This window comes from Ambystoma mexicanum, chromosome 7p (assembly GCF_040938575.1).
Source record: "Ambystoma mexicanum isolate Mex_15411 chromosome 7p, UKY_AmexF1_1, whole genome shotgun sequence".
In the NCBI taxonomy this organism is placed as follows: domain Eukaryota; kingdom Metazoa; phylum Chordata; class Amphibia; order Caudata; family Ambystomatidae; genus Ambystoma; species Ambystoma mexicanum.
The window spans coordinates 363,139,448-363,161,045 of NC_090939.1; the positions used below are offsets into that span (position 1 = coordinate 363,139,448).

At 42.9% G+C, this 21,598-nt stretch overlaps 1 protein-coding gene across 1 annotated transcript in view; it reads left to right on the forward strand.

Annotated features, from left to right (window-relative positions):
- Window positions 1–21,598, forward strand: part of TMPRSS15 (transmembrane serine protease 15) — a 1,663,368-nt gene that overhangs the window by 408,765 nt on the left and 1,233,005 nt on the right. Inside the window, 1 exon segment of the mRNA XM_069636234.1 lies at window positions 9,983–10,132. Coding sequence (XP_069492335.1) covers window positions 9,983–10,132 — 150 coding nt within the window.

The window sequence follows — 21,598 nt, forward strand, 5'->3', positions numbered from 1 at the left end:
CAAAAGCTTTACTTTGGCATATTTACTAGGGTTGGCTTCCCTAAAGAAGTTGTGTCGGATCGTGGCAGCAACTTTATGTCGAAGTATATGCAGGCTATGTGGAAAGAATGTGGGGTCACCTACAAGTTCTCTTCTGCATACCACCCCCAGACCAATGGTCTGGTGGAACGTTTCAACAGAACGTTAAAGAGCATGATTGGGGCTCTGGAGGAACCTCAGAGAAGAAAATGGGATCTTCTTTTACCATGCTTACTGTTTGCCTACCGAGAGGTACCATAGAAGGGTGTTGGCTTCCGCCCCTTCGAACTTCTGTTCTGTCATCCCGTACGGGGACGCCTAGCCATCGTCAAAGAGGGATGGGAGATGCCCACTCCCCCTGTTACTACCAACGTAGTTGATTATGTGCTAGGGCTCAGAAAACGGATGGTACTTCTGATGGGCTTGCTAGTGATAAATTGAAGGCAGGACAAGCGCTGGTGAAACATTGGTACGACCAGAAAGCTTCCCTCATCAGCTTTACACCTGGTCAGCAAGTCCTGATCATGAATCCCATAAGGCCTCGAGCTTTACAGGACAAATGGTCAGGCCCTTACACAGTGGTGGAGCCCCTGGGTGAGGTTAACTATTTAGTGGACCTTGGAAGGCTTGGACAGGCTCCAAAAGTGTTTCACATGAATAGGCTGAAGGCTTTCGTCCCAAGAGTCGAAATCGCAGCACTGCTACTGGCTTCAGATGTTGAGCAACAGGAGTCTGAACCTCTCCCCGACCTGTTCCAAAGCGGTCCTTCAGATAGCTCCTTTGAGGGTGTCCGAGTGGCCCCTCATCTGACTTCTGATCAGCAGGCTGAGGTGAAAAGCTTGCTTAGGCAGTTTTCCCCCCTGTTTTCACAGTCGCCTGGTTTGACATCTTGGTGCAAACATAACATTGACACAGGAGACAGTGTACCTACCAAAAGTAGGGGATACAGGATGTCAGACAAAGTACGGTCTTATATTAAGACCAAGGTCAACAAGATGTTAGACCTTGGGGTGATTGAACCCTCTAGTAGTCCTTGGTCCAGCCCTGTGGTTTTGGTTCCAAAGGCAGGCACTTCTGAATTGAGGTTCTGCGTGGATTACAGGGCTCTGAATGCTGTCACCAAGACAGATGCACACCCCTTGCCTCGAACAGATGAGCTGGTGGATACTTTGGGTGCCTCCAAGTACCTCAGAACGTTTGACCGCGCTGCTGGCTATTGGCAAATAGCTTTAGCAGAACATGCCAAGGAGAAGACAGCATTTTCTACTCCAGACGGCCTTTACCAATTCTGGGTAATGCCGTGCGGGTTGAAGAATGCACCTGCCACTTTCCAGAGGCTTGTGAATCATGTGTTGAATGGGTTGGACGAATTCTGTCTTGCATATCTGGACGATATAGCAGTTTTCAGTGCCACCTGGGAAGACCATGTGAAACACCTCGGGATTGTGCTCCAGGCTCTTCAGAAAGCACACCTGACCAAAAAGGCTAGTAAATGCCAGATTGGACAAGGCTCAGTGGTTTACCTTGGACATGAAGTAGGTGGAGGGAGGATACAGCCTCTTCCCAGTAAAGTACAAGCAGTACAAGACTGGCCTACCCCCACTACGCAAACCCAAGTGAGAGCCTTCTTTGGACTCACGGGGTATTACCGCAATTTTGTGGCAGACTATGGCACCATAGCTGCCCCTCTGACTGCCCTCACAACTCCGAAAAAACCCAAGAAGGTAACTTGGACCGACGAGTGTGAGAAGGCCTTCAATGGCTTAAAAGACTCCTTATGCCAGGCCCCTGTCCACAGGGCCCCTGATTATCAAAGACCTTTTATCGTGCAGACGGACGCCTCTGACACTGGGATAGGAGCTGTACTATCACAAGTAGATGAGAAGGGTAAGGAACACCCTATTGGTTTTATTAGCCACCAGCTTAAGGACAGAGAGCTCAGATGGTCCACGGTAGAGAAAGAATGTTTCTCTGTTGTGTGGGCTCTAAGGAAGCTGAGGCCCTACCTCTATGGGACCCACTTCACTGTGCAAACTGGCCATAAGCCCTTAAAGTGGCTAATGAACATGAAGGGGGAGAATCCAAAGTTGCTTAGGTGGTCCATAAGTCTACAAGGCTTCGACTTCACTATTGAGCATAGGCCAGGTGTCCAACATAGCAATGCTGATGGGTTGTCCAGAATGTTTAACCGACCTGAACAAGAGACTCATCCAGGGGTGGATTAGTTCCCCTTTTCCATAGTCTGGGAGGGGCAAGTGTTAGGAAAGATTTCGTAATTGTAGGTAATTTTCCTTCCATGTGGCAACCCCTAAACTTTTTGCTGTTGTTTTTCACCTTGTTCTCGACTTTGCCAGAGAAGTGTAGCCTTCTGCCGCACTCCTCTTGGCTTTCGCTCCTTTCTTACGGGGAAACTGACATGCCCTTAAGACAGTCAGTACCGGGGAACGCTGTTTCCCGTAGTTTCTTTTATCATGTTGCGGCTTTCGTGCAACATGACACAAGAGGGCACTGTAAGCTAAGTTACAGCTCTCTTGGATCTCTAGCCTTCTACAGGCCCTAGATACTCATTTAGGATTGTATCTGATCGGTGCAAGTGATTCAGGGACGGGAATGGTGGCAGCAATCGTTTCTTGTGTTTTGAGCTCCTTTTGGCGTTCTAAGGGCGTTTCTCGCGCTTAACCCAAAATGGTGGCCTGGCTCCCAAAATGGCCAGACCACGAGGCTCCTTTGTCCTGTCCGCTGACCGTCTTGCTCCCTTCACCTTCCCCAGGTCGAGCCGACCCGGGGCCTTCCTTATTTGGGCATGTAGTTTCCCACGAAACACGGATGCTTTCGCGGGCTTCTACATGTCTTGTGTGTGCCTCCAGGATGTGGGCTGGGATGTCTGGTCCCAATACACATCCTGGGTGCCAGAGAGTCTAGGGTGGTGTGAATGCCTGGGACCACCGTGGTCCGTGATTGGTCCACGAATGGTGTGAGTGTTGATGAGCGGATCTCCCATTGGGTCCCCTCCGTTTTGGCGCGAAGGGAACCGTGGATAAGAGGGGGCTGGAAACACCACTACCATGTCGATCTCCTGAGTTCTCACGAACTAAGGAATACAGGAGCCAAGTATCCTGCAACCAAGAGGCTGGACCGAGAAATCGCTGGTGACCCGCTGAAGGACTTCTCCTCTGCACTGCTGTCGCCTTGTGAAACCCTTTTCACCTTTGATCGAACCAGAAGGCTTGTACTGGTACTTCGACCCTTGGAATAGCAGGAACAGCTATTCTCGGCATCTTCACCATCTCCGGCCAGTAAGCCTTCGGAAGCGTCTCTGGGCCATCCAGCTGACTGACCAGCTTACACGGGAGTCTTGCTCTGTAACCGCTGCCAGGTTGTGTAGTATTTCGAGTCCTTGTCACTCTCACACGCTTCGTACACTTGGTGTTCGCAGGTCTGAAGTGAGTAGTGTACATTTGGCTCAGATACACACTGCCGCTCCGTTGCCCTGCTGTGGTAACAAACTGTGCGGGTTTCTACGATTGGGACGTCTTTTGACTCAACACGATGACGAGGCATTCCCATTCTCTTCTGAACCTGCCAGCTGCTGAAACTGACGCGGAGAAGCCTGGGTCTGCTTGCATCGGGGACCGGTGAGTAGCATAGCTAGGATCTGGTCGCCCTCCTGCAGGAGCCTATTGCTTTTCCCCGCTGTGTCAAACAGCACCCTTTTCTGTACTCGCGCTCTGCTTCTGCCCACTGTGGAGGTTGTAGAATTACAAACAGGCAATATACAATAAGGCAGTCACAGTGCAAGTCAGGCAATGGTATTTATCAGGGTGTTGAGTCTTAGGAAGCGCGATTGTCTTGAGCAGCAAGCCACAATTTGGCTTTGCTCTTAAAGGATTGAAAGGAGGGTTCAGCTCTAAGAATGTTGGGGAAGGTGTTGCACAATTTGTTAGCTAGGACCGGGAAATGTACTTTCCCACGAAACACGGATGCTTTCGTGGGCTCCTACATGTCTTGTGTGTGCCTCCAGGATGTGGGCTGGGATGTCTGGTCCCAATACACATCCTGGGTGCCAGAGAGTCTAGGGTGGTGTGAATGCCTGGGACCACCGTGGTCCGTGATTGGTCCACGAATGGTGTGAGTGTTGATGAGCGGATCTCCCATTGGGTCCCCTCCGTTTTTAATCATCATTAAATCAAATAGTAGTAAACAGATGTCTGAAATGGCCACATTTGTGGTCTCTTAACACGTGACTCAGAAGTCAAAACCAAAGGCTATTAATTAGAGCCTTAAGCTAAGATAGTGGTGTACTCACACTCCCTTGAATGTTCCTGGACAGCGAGTAGGCAACAAGGTCAAGTACAAATGGAAGACCTTTATTTATGGCCTACCAATGAGAGATGTTGGTTTAATTTGGAAAATGGTGAGTAGTCTGATGGGATTCAATCACCTATGTTTCATTTCATTTATGTGCTGCTAGGGAGCCAAAAGTCCAAGGTTGGGATAACATGCCAACCAATCAGTGGAGTTGAGGTACAACCTAACTTGCAATGTAGCATAGACCAATCCACTGTAGTTTTGTCCGATAAAACCAGTACTTTGTGTATTTAGAGGTAGTTCAAGGCATGCCCTACAGATAAGAGTAGCCAATGATCTACTAATCATATATATGTTCTTTAAGTAGATATGTTCGAGTTACCAATCCCTTCCCTTGATAGGTTTTGTATTTTGCTACATAGAATGACATCATAGATGATGCCTATTGGGTTATAAAACATAAATGTAATTAAGCTTCTACACAAGAGTGCATGCATCAGTCCGATGTCTGTGAGATCACCCTACTTTATTAAATTTACAATAAAGCAGTACTTTGACATATTCTTTGAGTTTGTCTGATTATTTGCTTTGAGATTATTTTTGTGACCTCACTTCTACCTCAGTAGCTATCTGACTCCATCTTCCACCTTTTTTATCTCTTCTTGTATATCTTACTTCGACCAAAACTTTACATATGACAACGAAGCACATGGCTTATAATGTTTCATATTGGCGACCCACTCCCTATGATATTTCATGATGTTGTCCAGTAGAGTGGCACTGTACACATGTATTCGAATGGGGTCAGGGAACTCATAGTCATATCAGATCTTCACTTGTAATAATCTTTTGTTTCCTAGACACCGATCCAGCAGTGCCAATCTACCGTCCCCCTCCCAACGTCGCCCACACTCCCCATTACCCCTCCCCGTTCTCTTCGCCACACACCCCACACACTTATCACATCACACTTCTCTTCACACAACTCAAACACCACCAATCCACACTATAACAACTCTAAACAAATATTAAATCACAAATCAATAATAAAACAAACACATACACAATGGTTTAGATCCTGAATCAGTCTCCTCTTTGAGATGAGGGAATTCACCTCCTTATGCCCCGTTAAGCCAGGCAAAGGGATCCCAGTATCACCATATAATGGGCCTACACAACAAACTCACCTTTATATGCAGAATGGTTTAGACACTTCTTCTATCCCCATGCCTCGGGAACATGGAATTTACCTCCCCACACTCCCTTTTACCGAGTGGAGGGATCACAGTTCTTCCATTTATTGGACCTCACCTCTATTTTATTTGCAGTGCTGCGTTTCCTCTGCAAAGGAGAAGATCCCATTTCCCCTCTCATCTCTTGTCCTCACAATATTTACTGCGATATCATGTTTCCTCTCTGCAGAGGAGATCCTTCTAACAACTATATAATGCCATATGTTCTTTTACAACCATACACTCACCCACATCTCACTCCAGACAAACACACTCCAAAGAACAGGCAGGTCTTCTGGCAACAAGGCACCTGCAAGCCTCTCCAAGTTGAGCACAGGGAACTGGTCACTGCAGATGGGCACCACACTCCAGGATGTGTGTTTGGGACACCTCCAACTTCACAGAGTTTCTAGGATCACATTGAGGACACCAATGTGTAAAGAAAATAGCAACCCAAACCTGAACAGTAAACATGATCCAAAAGGCCAAATAACCACTGCACCTCTTTACACAGGAAAACAATGTTTATTACATGCATAAGATATCCAACGGTCCTGTATAACCTTTCTGACACAGAGTTTGTTACTTCCCACAAAGCTGCAGGTTATACAGCGGTAAAACACAGATTTTGCATATCTAGGTCATATTGTTATCACACCACCCTCTATGGCTACCAACTATAAAACATGTACTATAGGCTCAGTCTCCCTATAGTCCCTGGACTGATTTGCCACATCTTATCTAAACCCATTCCCCTAAACATGTAGTCTACTACGTTGTCACTATTGAATACAGGTACAGGATTTGTAGTTTAGACTTACTGATATACGTTGAGGCTGCCAAGTGATGTGAACCCTTCTAATCTAGATATGATCAAAGTAAACTGGTGAGGCCAACTCTGCTTTGATAAGACAATAGGCCTTCTAATTTCTTATTATCTCAGATGCCATGGTGCACACAGGCCGCCTCCCTGACCTTGTACTGAATGTATTGGCATCACCTTTGCTCCTCCTATCCCAAATCATGGAAGGTTCCAGACACGACTCCCACCTTATCTTCTTCAAACCTCAGGTGTCTAGTAATGAAATGACTTGGGCACTGTGCTTGAGTCTGCATTTTAGGGATTTATTTGATTTAGTTGTTTGTCTACTTGTAATTCATATGGGATGACCGCTCATTGGGGAGGGCAGTAGGGCTCTAAATCATCTCCTTTTTCTCCTCCCCCATTAGCATCAAACAACCTTATACCATAATCTCATGAATTGTTCCTTCAAAGGACACATTCTTACCAGCTCTCCCAGCAGCTCACATTACGTTCCCACCACGTTCAGGCCCTGCAGCTGGATACAATTATCATTTATCTGGGCACCGCGGCAGCCTCTGACATTGACTTCTTTCCTTGGGAACGGAAAAGGGGATTTGTTTTTGGAGCTGAGCTACACAGAGCTGCTGCTCCACATCAAGGCCTGTGTTCTATTCTGTTCATGGTGTACTAGACCTTAATATCCAATATTGACACTTCTGCCATGTTCATACACTGACCTCACTTCGACCACAGTACCTGTATGACTCCATCTTCCACCAGTTTGAACTCTTCCTGCACACCTCCCATCGGATCACACCTATCCCTTTAATGCTGAGCTCTATGCAAGTCTATGCAAATAGGACAAGCATACTCACCCTTATCACTTAAGGGGTTAAATATGACAAATTAAGCACATGGCCTCTATTGTTGCCCTATCTTTAACCTCTGCAACCACAACAGTAGTACATTTGTTTCTCTTTCTGCATTGCTATATGTGAGTATCTAATATGCACCAAACCTAATTAAAAACAATACATGTTCCTGCTGCTGCACAAACCTCAGTCTGCTCCCGTGATAGTATGTGCTAATCGTTTTTTCTCAATCTAAAACTTTTTAGCTGGCTAGGACTCTGTATGTGCATCCCAACACCTAAAATAAATTAAATGCACACGTGATTGCAGAACATACATGATGCATGGTGCCACATTCCCTCATGCATCATACTTCATCGAAACCACACAGCACATTGTGTTACACACCTTCTAACAACCCATCTTATGGAAGCACACTGAGTTAAATGGCAGCTGGACGGAAGCTGCATAGCATACAAGAACACTTTCATCATCTGGTGCAGCACACACACATAGCTCACCACATTATATTGTTAATAGGCATGTGCACCTTTTGCTTTTGGTAATTTTAGAACACAGTGTGAAGCACATGACACAGCATTATTGTACCTTGTTCCTGTAGGGATGCTAGTTGCCATGAGCAAGAGCTTAACCACTTTGAATAGGCCTCAGTTAGAGGCAGTAAACTGGTAGTATAGTGCATTAGGCCACAGTTGTTAGCTGAGTTCACTTGATTGAATGTAGGCCTGTCCTGCAAATAGTCTGAGAGCTCAGGGACAGGCACAGAAGGGTGTGAGGTAGTTGCCAGCTCTTTATTGTGAGGTAAGCATTTCTCAAGGGACGATTGCCTGATCCCAGACAAGTGCTTCCTCATCAGAGTGGAAAATAATACAAAATACTTATGAAGGCTGCAGTGAGGGTTCTCAGGCAGCCACAATATGAAATGGGCTGAATAATATGGAGACATTAGCAGAAATGATGGTCCAGGAGCAGTGTTCAGCAGTGAACCGGTCACGTTTTTTCTAGAAGGCCATTAATTGCAGGGATAGTACTACAAGGTGGTGTACCGGAACTGGCAACATGCAATAAGATAGGGAGTTACATAGTGAGCAGGTGCAGATGGTGGGAATGGGAAATTAGTACAGGAGGTATCTGCCATGTTGTTTTGCTGATCATTGGTCTATCTTGGTAGGATGTTGTGGCCCCAATTGTCTGAGGTGGCATGGTTCAATTAAAACTAAGCCCTTCATCAAACTGTTTTCCTGAGATGGAAGTGGTGCATTGGGCGTGTGACCATGTTGGTTGGGTGATGTTCTTTTTGTGATGAAATGGTAACTGCAAATAGTTTTTCAACAATGTATAGGGTTGTTTAGGGGGCTGGTGACGACTAGCCAATGATAATGTTAGAATGATTTTTTGCTATATTTCTGCTTTGATATGGTCTGTTTGTGGATATAAACGTTTGAGCCTGCAAGGGGTGGGTTGAAGTTAGCATGTACTGTTCACTTTCCCGGCCTTGATGTACAAATACATTTCAGGTTTTTCCTTCTTGCAATGCATTCCTTTTTGTGTTGTTGAGGTTTGTTTTCTCCCTGCTTTTGGACCTGCGTTGGGAGCGGCCCAAGCTCAGCAGGGTTGTGGTAATATCCAAAAGTGTGTTAATACATGAGTGTAGAGAAATTACACATGTTTTCAGGCTTGCATCTGCTGGCAGTTGAATGTGCTTTTGAAGGAGGATTTTCTGTTGTTTTTTGAAGTACATGATTAAGGTTGGGTTTGAGATCGTACATAGTGTTTTGAATGTGGAGGCTCCATCTTGTCAGCGCAATGTTGATAGGCCAACAAGTGAAATTACACAGATAAGACATTGCAGAATGGCAAATATCTAGCACATTTAGACTTTGTGAATCGGCTAAAGGTAAGTGATGTTGTGTGTAAGGTGTGGTGTTTGTGTGAGGTATGGTTGCAGTTGGGTATGTATATATGAAATGCATAATGTGTGACCAGTCATATAGTAACCCCACCTAAGGCTGAATAGTTCTGTGCTGGAAATCTGTCTGGGGCCATAAAAAGGGGTGTCCAGCCCAATGTACTCCAAATTGCAGCCCCTAAAATCATGCTCTTAAATCGCATAACCTGATATGACATGTTATGGCATGATATGGCATGACACAGGCTTACAATGCATAATCCAAAAGCATAATAGGCCATGCTGGACATATGAGTGCATAACAGGGCAAACCAACTGCACCATACAAGTATTACCGCTTTCTGTCGTTGGCCCGAATCTTGATGAGTCTTATGTAAACAGCACTTTAATAACCTGATATTTGATTTGTGAAAAATAAAAATACTAATCAACACATTTCCCGACTAATACCTGGGATCTCGTTTCACTTTCCTTTGACGTAGTAGAGTCTTTTTTTTTCTTTCCTAGGAGATTTGCCCTTTCCTTCCTCATTTACATTGATGTTACTGTGTTCTTCACGCATTGCAATTAAACTCAGCTTCCTGTCGGTTTGCAGTGAAATACAACAAGAGCTTTAAGATACAGAGATGCGGCCTGCGCATCTCAATATTTGCCAATCAATAACATCATGCAGAACATATGCTGGTCTACTGTGCTATGCATATTCAGTTTCAAACTATACATTTCTGTTTGTAAATGTTCCTGACTGATGAGGAACCAGTAAAGCACTGGTAATGTACCCTACTCATAATCCTAAAACCGCTTCTGTTTTCTAATTGCTCAATATATGTATCTACAGATGAAGAGAAAATTGACTGCAATTTTGAAAACGGATTTTGCTACTGGATACAAGATCTAAATGATGATGGTGAATGGGAGCGATTTAATGAACCTTCCTTTCCTCCCACGTCGGGACCTAATGTTGATCACACGTTTGGCAATGAGTCAGGTAAGAAGAAATAGCGTGTGCAATGCTTCAAAACCATTCAATACTTTTCTCCAGACGATTGAGTGCATAGGAAACGTGTAATTTGTCACTGAAGCCCCGGTTAATGTATTCCTTTGCATATTAGAGGTAGGCTGTCAGGTTCATTTGCTGGACTTACATAATATATATATTTTTTTTCTTGAAAAATATGCCTTTCAAATTTTTGTGTGCCGATAGTATATTTACAGTTGTGCATTTCCGGAACAATTAACATGGAGGGATTTCGTTTTAGGATGCTGAGAAACTGTAATCCCCCATCTCTTTCGTCACTTCATATTCATCTTTTCCAATAGAAAAACGAATCCCTGAACAGGATCTCATCAGTTCTTCAGAAAGAGGGCAAGAACTTTCCCTGACCTAACTTAATAGACTATCTGTGGAAATCTTGCTTTCCTCTTGCCAACATGCCACACTTGTGTCCTTAGTTAGGATAATGGGGTAAAATATGACAGCAGGGTACCCGTGAAAAGGTGCCTGCTGCTGAAATGTCTCTGCAGGCTATAACCAATGAGAACATCACGCTGCAAGCGTACTAAGGCAGAAGGTACATGGGAAGCAGTCGTGCATCTGGTGAGGCAGCTGCAGGATGGGGTTATCACTGGGTTACATGAAAACATAGGTTCGGATAAACGGGCCCAATGGAAGAAGCTGCACGCACAACTGGTAAGAGTCAGGCATCAAAGCTCTAAAGCAGAAGGCAAAGGACATTATGGATGTAGGTGATTTGGCCGAATTCATGTTTTTCGAAAGAGTGAAATGACCACATTTATTTTACTGCGGGGAAGACCCCCAGAACCCCTCCTCCTTCACCCTACCTTTATGAATATCCCTTACCCCACCCCTACATATATTTTATTAAAAACTTTTTTGCTGTAAATAAATTAAAAAAAACAATTCTGTCACTTCTTCCCCGAAAATGTTGGATTCGGTCACTTCTACGGTATTGGAAAATGATACATGTCTCTCTCTATGTGGGGCAGATATATACTAACTTTGTTACAGGCCTATTACTTATGTAAATATAAACTCTCTTCTCTACACAACATGTACGTGCCTGGCAGCCATTTTAGTCACCGTTTTCTTCATGTAGCATCATAAAATAGAAAAGGCTACAGATCCTTTCTAACATATTGAATGAACCCCGCACAAGCTTCACTTTAGGATTCTTTAGTCCATGGCCAATCAGGAGGCTCAGAGCAGGGTTTTTACCGCATGGTACAACCCCCTCTCCTAACCTCCTTGGAGCTGGAGGCCACCACCTTCCCCCACCGGTACAGAGGTGAGTGTGCCTCGGTGCTTCACCATTACCCTTTTCCCCAGCCCACTGCCTCCTTTTCCTCACATTTAACTCCCGCCACACCCACCCCACTTACATGTTTCTCCCTTATCCCTCACCATCGCTGGGAACACTAATGCCCCTGGCTCGTCCTCAACTTGGCAATAGACACCATATGGAAAAGGAGAAGGGAGTATGTGCAGTTCCCTTCTCTCTGATCCATGGGAGCCATCTTGATTTATAGTTTTTTTAAAGTTAAGAAACAGCAAGTGCGCTGTTTCTCAACTTGGAAAAAAAAACATGATTAGTATCCTTTTACAACATGCCAGGCTACTAATAGCAATAAACCCCTATGAGCAGGGTCATTACCGGAGTAGGTAATGCTCAGACTAACGTTAAAGCCCGAGTGAACTGGGCCGGGGCATTACCTGAATTCTTAATGTCCCCGTCTGTCTGGGTTTATTAGTTAATTGGCACATGAAGCAGTTACAAAGTCATCTAGAATCCTCAATGAATTCAAAATAAAAAAACTGTTGAATATCAGTGGAGGCTGTGGTATGGGTAAAGAATTGCAAATTACTGATCAAATAAAAGTGAAGATAAAAGCTATCAGAGTTTGCACGGTTTAATGTTGGAGAATCATGAACAAATTACAAACTATTTCTATATGTTGCTAGGGAAGAAAATATGTTCATGACTCCCTCAGTATTTTATCAAATCTGTTAGTTTTATTGCGAGAAAGCAATTCTTAAAATTACGATTGAACCAATTACGGCCAAGAGAAATGTTTAATATTTGTACTAGACCAAGCAATATGGAGCCCTTTTGACAGTTATGTAATAACTCGAGCAAGAGTGAATCATTGTTTCACACATGTAGATTTTACATTTACAGAAAATCATACAGAAAAACATTTTTTTAAATGTTGATATGCTAAGAGAACAAATAAGTTTGTATTTTGGTCTGGTATTTTGGAATGGAATCAAACATCATTGATTATTGCAGTACTTCCACTTGTATAATTAATTTGTGAATATGTTTATTTAGCAATGAACTGTATATTGGCTAAGATTAGATGTTTAAAGGTATTCATTGATGAAATAATTGATATGTGTAATTGTGTGTAATCTGTTTTTTATTGGAAACATTTGTTGTATTTATTTTCAGATACAGGCTTTGGTTGCATGGTATTGCCGATAAATATGTGGAATTCATCCTCCTAGCTCAAATTCAGTAAAGGTTTGGTGAAGCACATGCATCCGGAAGAAACGTCCATAAGAAATATATTGAAATTCATTGACCCTGACAATAAATCATGAAGTGTTGCCTTGATCGTAGACAGAGAAACCCAACATGAAAGTGTAATTCATTGAAACAGACTTAGCCCCACATATGGACATTGGGTGTGCTTTGAATTAAGAATATGTGTCCATCACTGCATTATTAAGCATATGCAGATTAAAGAGCTCACTCAGGATTCTTTTTTGATTAGCCTCCTGCACGTGAACTATGCCTAAACTAGCATGTAAAGCACTCTTTAGCACATACACTTCAGAAAGTGTCTCATCTCGAGTTGGGCGGTATCCCGGTGCTAATTGAACGGGGATACCGCCCAACACAAATAGCATTATCACTACTTGGTCCGATGATATTAGTGCCGGATCACGAGTAGCGGTAAGGTGGTAAATCCCCATTCCCCATTCAATCCAATGGACCCAGGGGGCTGTGGGGCGCTATTAGTGCTGTTGCAAATACGTGGCCAAACTCGGGATTGAGCTAACCCTTGAATGAGATGGTAATTGCATTGCGGCCGCATTTAAGGGTTACAGCCAAACTCGTGATGAGGCCCAAAGTGGCCTGATACACATAGCTCCCAAAGACTCATCTCTTGCAGCATGGATTGACATTAATAGCACGTCGAAGAAAGCTTCAACTATCAAATGTCAAAAAATAATTGAATGTGTTGCCTTGGTGCAACCATCCAGCTTATAAATGGCTCACATTGTGGCATCTACCATACTTTAATAGATTAGTACATTTGCAAGTGATATGTCAATACCTATAAAAGGGGTATTGACACAAATAAACAAAGTTAGCTCAAATGGTTGGAAGATTAAGAGCAAGTAGCTGTGTTCCTGCTCTGATAAGTTTGCAAAATAACTGTGGAAGATCACAGCTGATGAGGAAAAGACTCAGAGGTTCAAATAATCTCAGAAATAGCAGAGAATAACACAGGCGTGAGACCAAATGACAAATCCAGACAAAGTCCCAATCCTGCACATCTCCCACCCTAATTGTCTCACTTTATATAGGTTTCCTAAAACATTGGAGTCCTTGAACAAATAAGACTTAATTGTAGGCGGTCACTCTTGCTTCTTAATTATTTCCATAGTGTTTTCACATGAGAGCAATCAATTCAAGATTTCCCCACAGCATCGCCTGAACCTCCTGTATATTAATAGAGCAGCTATGGGCGCTCATTATATCTTCATGTATAGCTCCTATTAGGGCTCAATTTGAAGCAGAGTCTGCATTCACTGGGCTGCAAATTAACATAATGAGCAAGAAGATATAATAGAATGTGTGTAACTGCTAACACGTTGGATAACATATTCACATTTTCATGTAATCAAACAGAAGTTGTGAAGGGTCAGCAATGTGAGACTGGCAACTTTGTAAATGTTTTTCAGCAAATGCCATTTTTATTAAATGAAAGGGTGGCTAAACGCCTCACTATTCGCATCCTGACAAGGATTTCCCTGCCTAAAAAAACCCAAAAGGAAACACTTTAACAAAGGATAGCTGTGCCTCACACTTATACATTCAATAAAGAAATGAGGTAATTCATGGCAATGCAAAGACAACAACAATAGTATAATTATTGAGTTAATAATGTGCCATACAGTCTCTCCTTATAACCTAGGCCAATGGCCCTTCTCCAGATTTAAGCAGAATTCTGCTTCACCATTCCAAAAAGAAAGAACATCCTGATTTGCAAAAAGGTTTCAATATAGTTCTTTGCAACTTCCACTTGTCAACAGAAAGTTCCAACACTCCAGTGATTCAATCAAGAAAATAGAAGGTTCTTTCTCTTCCTTGAACCAGCGTAAGATTTATCCTCTTCAAATGAAGAACATTTTTTTAGTCTGTCAATAGAAACAACAATTTTCCTGGTCAGGATGATTTTCCACAACTGAGGAAGATCTGAAGAAATACAACTCCTTTAAAACAGTTTTACACAATTATTTCTTCAGCATCCCAAACAACATACATTGACTTTGTCAGGACCACTTTGTAGCACTTTGTCAACTTATATCTGATTTACTTCCATGCCAGGCCTACTACCGCAGCTCACACCTGGTTTACTCCCATGCCAGGCCTACTCCTTCAAAGGTTTGCCATCCTGGTATACTCCACTACCCGGACAGCATTTCACAACAACAAGTGATTTTGTGGTTATGATCAACCGACAAGAGGTTCACCACAGCTTCACAATGTTCAACATTTTGCTGCTTCAAACTTTTAACATCTATTTAGGGCAAACAAGATTCGCATTGGTGCTATTTAATACTCTCTGCAAATAATGTCCCTCTCCTTCGGAATAGCATTTTCCAGAATGGCAGCCTTTTTAGCAATCTTCTTTCACCATGCACAAGTATCCTAATACTGAAAAGGTCAGGGTTGTATTCTGCTTCTCCCTTGGCTTTGGCAATGTAAGGTTATATCAGCTTTTGCAATATGGTGTATATAGTATGGGCAACAAGTTTAATAATTTATAAACCTTTCATGAGCCCTCTTTTCCTTTGGCAATATCTGCTGGATTGGAATTACTTTGACTGTAGTCTCTCTTGCCTTGGAAAATGCTTGTAGGTATGTCTTCTTAACAATATCGCCACACGGGATTGCTGGGAATTCCACAAACTCACATGTTTAAGGATACAGTCATTTGGATTTGTCATATAAGTTTTTTGCTACTTTTCAATAGTTTGATATTCAAAGAAAACACTTTTAGGACGCATTCCCTCATATGCGAGTGCTGCTTACTGGCTGAACACCTGCCTTCAAAAGATAAGTAAATGCAAAGACCTCTCAGGTCCCTGCCAGCTTGTGAACTCACCGGGAAAGGCATACGCATCCGATCTTCTTGCTGCCCGCAGGACTTCTGCTTCTGTAACTCCTCACAACCCCACAACCAGCTTCTATTGGTCCTCTGTTACCCGTGTCAACTGCAACCAGAGCTCATTCTGCCCCCGAGGCCCTCTGATGCATGCCAGGGACTGGAGACAGCCTCATGGGAAGGAGAGCTTCCCCTGCTTTCACTTCATGCAGCGCAGCCTCTGCAGAACAGGTCCCTAGAGGGCAAGCTTCCCTCTTGCACACTTCCCGCTGAGCAACCTCTGCACTTCAGGCTTCTGGAGGCACAGAGCCTCTCAAGACTGGGGTTGATTCCTGCCGAACAGTGGTACCAGCGTCTTCTCCCTCGTCCAGTTTCTGTCCTGGCTGGCATCATAAATCATACTGTTTCTGCTCCTTTCTCTTCTTCCCCTGCTTATGGCCTGCACCTGAGGGGGCCTTTTAAGCCTCTCAGGCTCTGTCAGGTGTGGGTCATCTGAATTAATGATCTTACCACTCCTGCAGCATTGTACCATTTTAGTCCTCTTCTTCATCCCAGTACCTAGGGAATTTTGACGTCCATAATGCCAAATGTGGCTTTTCTTACTTCTTAAGTTTTACAATAAGCCACTAGAAGGGTGGGGTTTTTGGTGAAAGTTAAAAACGGGGGTTCCCATTCCTCTTGACCTGTTTCCCCCTCATGTGATCCTCCCACAGAACACCCCCACACCTCCCAGGGATTAGAAAGCGTCTGCCTTTCCCTGGCCACATGAGAAGGGTCCAAACTTTCTGGTAGAATCATTGCTGATTCATCCCAAGGCCCATCTTGCAAGCATGTATAGTTTCAAGATGTTTTCCTCCTGCTATATCAAGTCGGTTAAGGGACTATATATGGTCTAGTATGGAAGTAGTACAGTAGTTCACCATTTTCTATTCTCATTGGTTTACATTTCTTAAATCATTGTATCCTAACATCCTCATGACCCCATATTTCGACTTACTTGCCATGACAATACATCCCACTTTGAAATCAGTACTGTTCATCTCACCCCTACAATCATTCTGGGTAAACAGCTCAAATATGCCTAACTCTGTGCCAAATATATCTTCTAAGGTTTTCATCAGAAATAGCATTTCTTGAACATTCAATGCATTTTCTATTTTCTTTACCAAACGATTTAATAGCCATTTGCCCAGCAGGACTAATCATTACAAACCCAAAAGATCTGTAAAAGCCCAAATACTGAATACAATAAAGACACTCCTAATTAGCTAATTGAACGTGTTAACCTAGACTCTAGAGAGCATCAATCTTTGGGATTGTCTTGGTTTATTATAGTCCTAGTCCTTTTAATGTACGTCATAACATCAGTGAAGTGTGTTCCATAATTTGGGATGAATGAAAAGCATTCTGATCCGGCAAGTGCACAAACACCACCATTAGAGTTCAATACAGTGAAAAGGGGCATTTGACTTTGCCATTTGATTTTGCAGTTCCATTGTACTTACATACACTTGCTCATGAGTGATCAATGAACGCAATATGGTGGTATCATTGGCCACACTCTCCAGAGATAATCTTATACATTTCTTACATTTAAATGAGGCATCTATTCCAAGCATTATGGAGCCCATGATATCAATGAAAGTTGTTCAACCCCTTTCTCTCTTTCTTATTTTTGTGGAAGGCAATATCAAATACTGGGCCTCATTACGAGTTTGGCAGTAGCCCAAGTCACTTGCCTTAACACAGTTGTCTGGGTGCTAAGCAGGACCTGATATGGACCTCACCACAGGACCTACAGAGCTAATTTCCTATAGATGATCCTCAAGTAAAAATCTCCTAGTTGTAGAGAATGGCATGGTCAGACAGGTTGCTCTTCTAGTTCCTTCTTATCCTATAATGGAGGGATTGAATTGCCCTCACAAATGAAGTGCAATAGTTTAGAAAAGTTTCATCCTCCATCTGAATGCACAAACAAATTGCTTACACAGTGATGTATCCAGATCCATAAGGTGTTCTGTCAGCATTTCATCAGGTGATAGTCCATGTGTTTTGTTAGGTTAATTGCACATCTGCAACAGTACTAAGGGAGGAGCCTCGGGCCATATGCGGACACTGTTTTGAAAGGCTGATTTTCTTGTGAGCATTACGTGTAACTGCTCTGCTAGATTGGGTAGTGTGCACAGTAATATTGCTGGAGAATGTTTTGAGCCGTACAGATAGCCCTAATTACTTGCCCAGGGATGCGGCATCCACTGCCACTGTCAATAGAATTGGAGAGACCAAATCTGTAAGGAGGTTCTTAACTCCCACAATTGAGTCAGCCCTTCGACAGTGGTAGGCATCAACCTACCCTGTAAATAACTGCAGTGATCAAAACATTCAATATCAATACATTGTGGCGATGCATGAAATCAATATGCACATTCAGAAAATGTTCTTAAAAATTGGCCTTATGAAAATAAAATGAATATTATCATAAAAATAAAATACCATACAATACAAATGTGTGAACATGTAACTATCCCTATGAAGCAATCCGAGTTTTCTATGTTAAAGTACTTACTTTGAAGAAGTAAGCTTTCTTTTGTAACTTGTAAGCATACACCCCATAGGTAAGACAGCTCTTAGGAATCTCTCAGATGGAATACAGAACCCATCAGATAAGACAAAAAACAAATGAGTAATTGCAGGCCATTAAGTCCACGATAAAGGGCAGGGCTTTGTGCAGCCCAGTTAAGGAACTCTGTTCAGCTGCAAGATGTAATGGGCTTTGTTGCCAAGTCAACAAGCCCTCTTTAAGCGTACTTGGCAACACTCCCAGGGCAGGTCTTCACTTGTCCATGGGGGGGGAGGGCACAGAGGTGGACTCACCAATTTGAAGGGGAGGTCAGTGCTCCCCAGCTCTACTCTAGTTTCACCACTGCTTAGAGTTAATGTTATACTGGTTTGCCGACACTTGTACTGTATGAAATGTTATTATAATAAAAGCTTCTATATGACCTTCTGTATTAAAGGAGAAATCCAAAAAGGACTTGAATATTTATCTATTTTGAATTTGTAAGGCACCTATACATCAAGGAACTGTGTTTCAAAGCGCCCACAGGGCAAAAGGGGAGCGAACAAGGGAACAAAACAAGACAATGGAATACAATAACAATGATGAGCACCTGCCTTCAACGTCCCTTTAACAACGTTTTTTTCTTTGAAATTCACTCGGTTTTTATTAGTCCATTTTAACCATAACGTCCCTTTAACAGAGTTTTTCAGTGAATTTCAAAGGTTTTTTATTAGTGCAACCATTACCAGTGCCATTAAACCCATTCCGCCAGCCACGTAATGAGGCCCAACATCTTTTTCGGAAATGGCACCCACCACCCATGATAAAAACACATGTTCATACTAACAGTATTTGCACTCTTTTACTTTGGTTAAGTTGAAGCCTTCACATTGAAATTGAAGCAAGCCAAACTGGTCAATCCCGCCGAGTGCTCCTTTAAATGCAGCCCATGCATTCTTCGTTGTATTCCGCTGCAGCCCTTGATACATATGCTCGATGAAGACATTGCTCGTCGTCATACCCTCATGTGCTCCTATTTCAGATGTAAACGGCAAAAGCGTTCCTGTTTTGTGTGTAACTTTTCGGTCCGAGTGGCTTTGCAGTTTTCAGTAAACATTAAGGACCACATTTCTTTTAATCCATGTCCTGCATTTAAATATCCCAGATTGAGTTCAGAGGAGCTAATTACATTTCTTATACAGTGTGTGCTCCATATGGTAGTGAGTATATGTCTAAAAAGTATAGATCAAACAAACACCGCAACCTGCATATACTATGCCCTGATTTAAATATCCCATATTAATCTCTTAGTCCTCTTACTGTGTATTTGCCCCATGTATGCTATGTCTGCCTTTCCAACTAGCAGAGGCAGAGCCTGAGCACTTAACGTTCAAAACACTGCATCTCCTGCAGTTGTATATCGCAGACCGAGCTTACTGCATTGCATAGTCTGGGTTGAGACATTAGCCCTGATGTTCTGTTTAAATAGCATAGACCAAACAGAGCCCCTTGCTTACGCTGTGCTCTGCGTTATAGCGTCCCACACAAACCATGCTGTACATCTTATACTGTGTTTGCTGCATTTATAATGTGTACGCGTTTCAATAGCAATGACTGAGGACATTACATTGCTTATAATGCACACCCAAATATCCCAGGTTGAGCTCATCATATTCCTAAACGGTGCTGTAGCTTTTACTCAACTCTGCATATTAAATGGACCAAGCAAACGACCTTAATACCCCTGATTTGGCTCGGTTTCCATTCTCCTACACTGTCTGCTTTAATAATGCGATCATACTGGGTAGTTGCTTTAATTAGCATAGACGAAGCACGTAACATTTCATTGCGTATTCTGTACTTGAGTCTCTTGCACACATTTGTTTTATGTGCTACGAGTTGCCTTTTAGGTGTTTCAAACAAGACCATTGCATGATATGCACACATGTTCTCTTTTACCTTTCCCAGACATTGAACTGTCTGATCTCACATATGGGGCAAACCTATGTTCTCCTTAATCATGTTTAATGTATCACACTGCAGAATAGCCTCTATACAACCATAAACCCATCACAAAGCCAGCTTGTGTCACTGTTCTGATAGGCCCTGCACCACTGAAATACCACTATTTAATACCAGATATCCTGATTGCATTGTTATTATTTCACTCGCTTCCTGCCATCTGACTATATTCCCATGCTGATCCATTGGCTCCAGGCGAGAGATTCACTGGAAAAGCAGTTTAATTTCGTGTGATGCCCGAGCCCTGGCAACAGCTAGACGGTTTTATCTTACTGCCTGACAAACTCAAGCCATAACTATAGAGGAGCCTAGATGTTCTCAATACCCGATTTTCAAAGACAATATTTTAAGAATCCAGCCACATCTCACTCTTCTAAATCATACACAAACGTACGTACCTGCCCTCTAACCTCCCCCAGGTCCTATTTAATTGATTTTACCTTCACCAAATCCCACCTCTCCACCACAAGAATTGCCAAACATGACAAGCAGTTGCAAAGACAAGGGAATCGTAGCAGAAGAAAGGGTAGATAAAGCATTGGAAACCACATCTGCAACTCTGAGATCAGTCACCCAGAAAACCCAGATCCAACTCATGCATACCTTTAAAGACCATTAACAAACTTTGCACCCAGATATCTACTGAAACATACACCAAGCCACTCTAGTTTTGCCAGACCACCATACTCCAGATAAAAAACAACTCATGGAGCAACCCCTCACAACCTTAGCCCAATAAGCATAATTACAAGCACCCCACAAATCACCCAATCGGACACAAGGCTACAACCAGATGGCTCTTCGTATATCTCACATTTCTTGACAAGCCAACCTGTGACACCAGTAATTAACCCTCCAGAACATGAGGAAGAGAAGCCTCCTGACCCAAATGAGAACCTACTCACCCTTTTCAAAAAGTGAAGTTGTACCCAAGACCAGGGAAGCCACTGAAAACAACAAACACTCACCTGCTCTTCAGACATCACCAAGACCCAAGAAAAATGTTGGCACCAGTTTCTCTTATATTAAGGCTCTCCCAATTGGCAATAAGTTATCTGATGCTGTCGACCTCCAGATAGACCTGTTCTCTAAATGAGACATGTCTCCAGATGATCAATCATCAGTTATTCAGACATGTCTGGAATAACAAATGTGCAAATAGTTCCAATAGTATGGCAGTAGGGAAAGCTTAGTCTAGAGATTTGTTTGAAGTTTGAGTTTATTATTTGAGTTTGAGTTTATTATTTATAGCGCGCGCCAGACCCGAGGGTAATCGGGCGCGTTGTTCAAGGATACTTTAAACTTTACAGGTTACATATGATTACAAATAGTGATTATACATAGTAGAAATTACATAATGCGGGCCAAGGTGTATACATGTAACATAATATAAACAGGAAATATGCAGTAGGGAGAAAGAGGATATATAATTATGTACATAGTCCATTACCA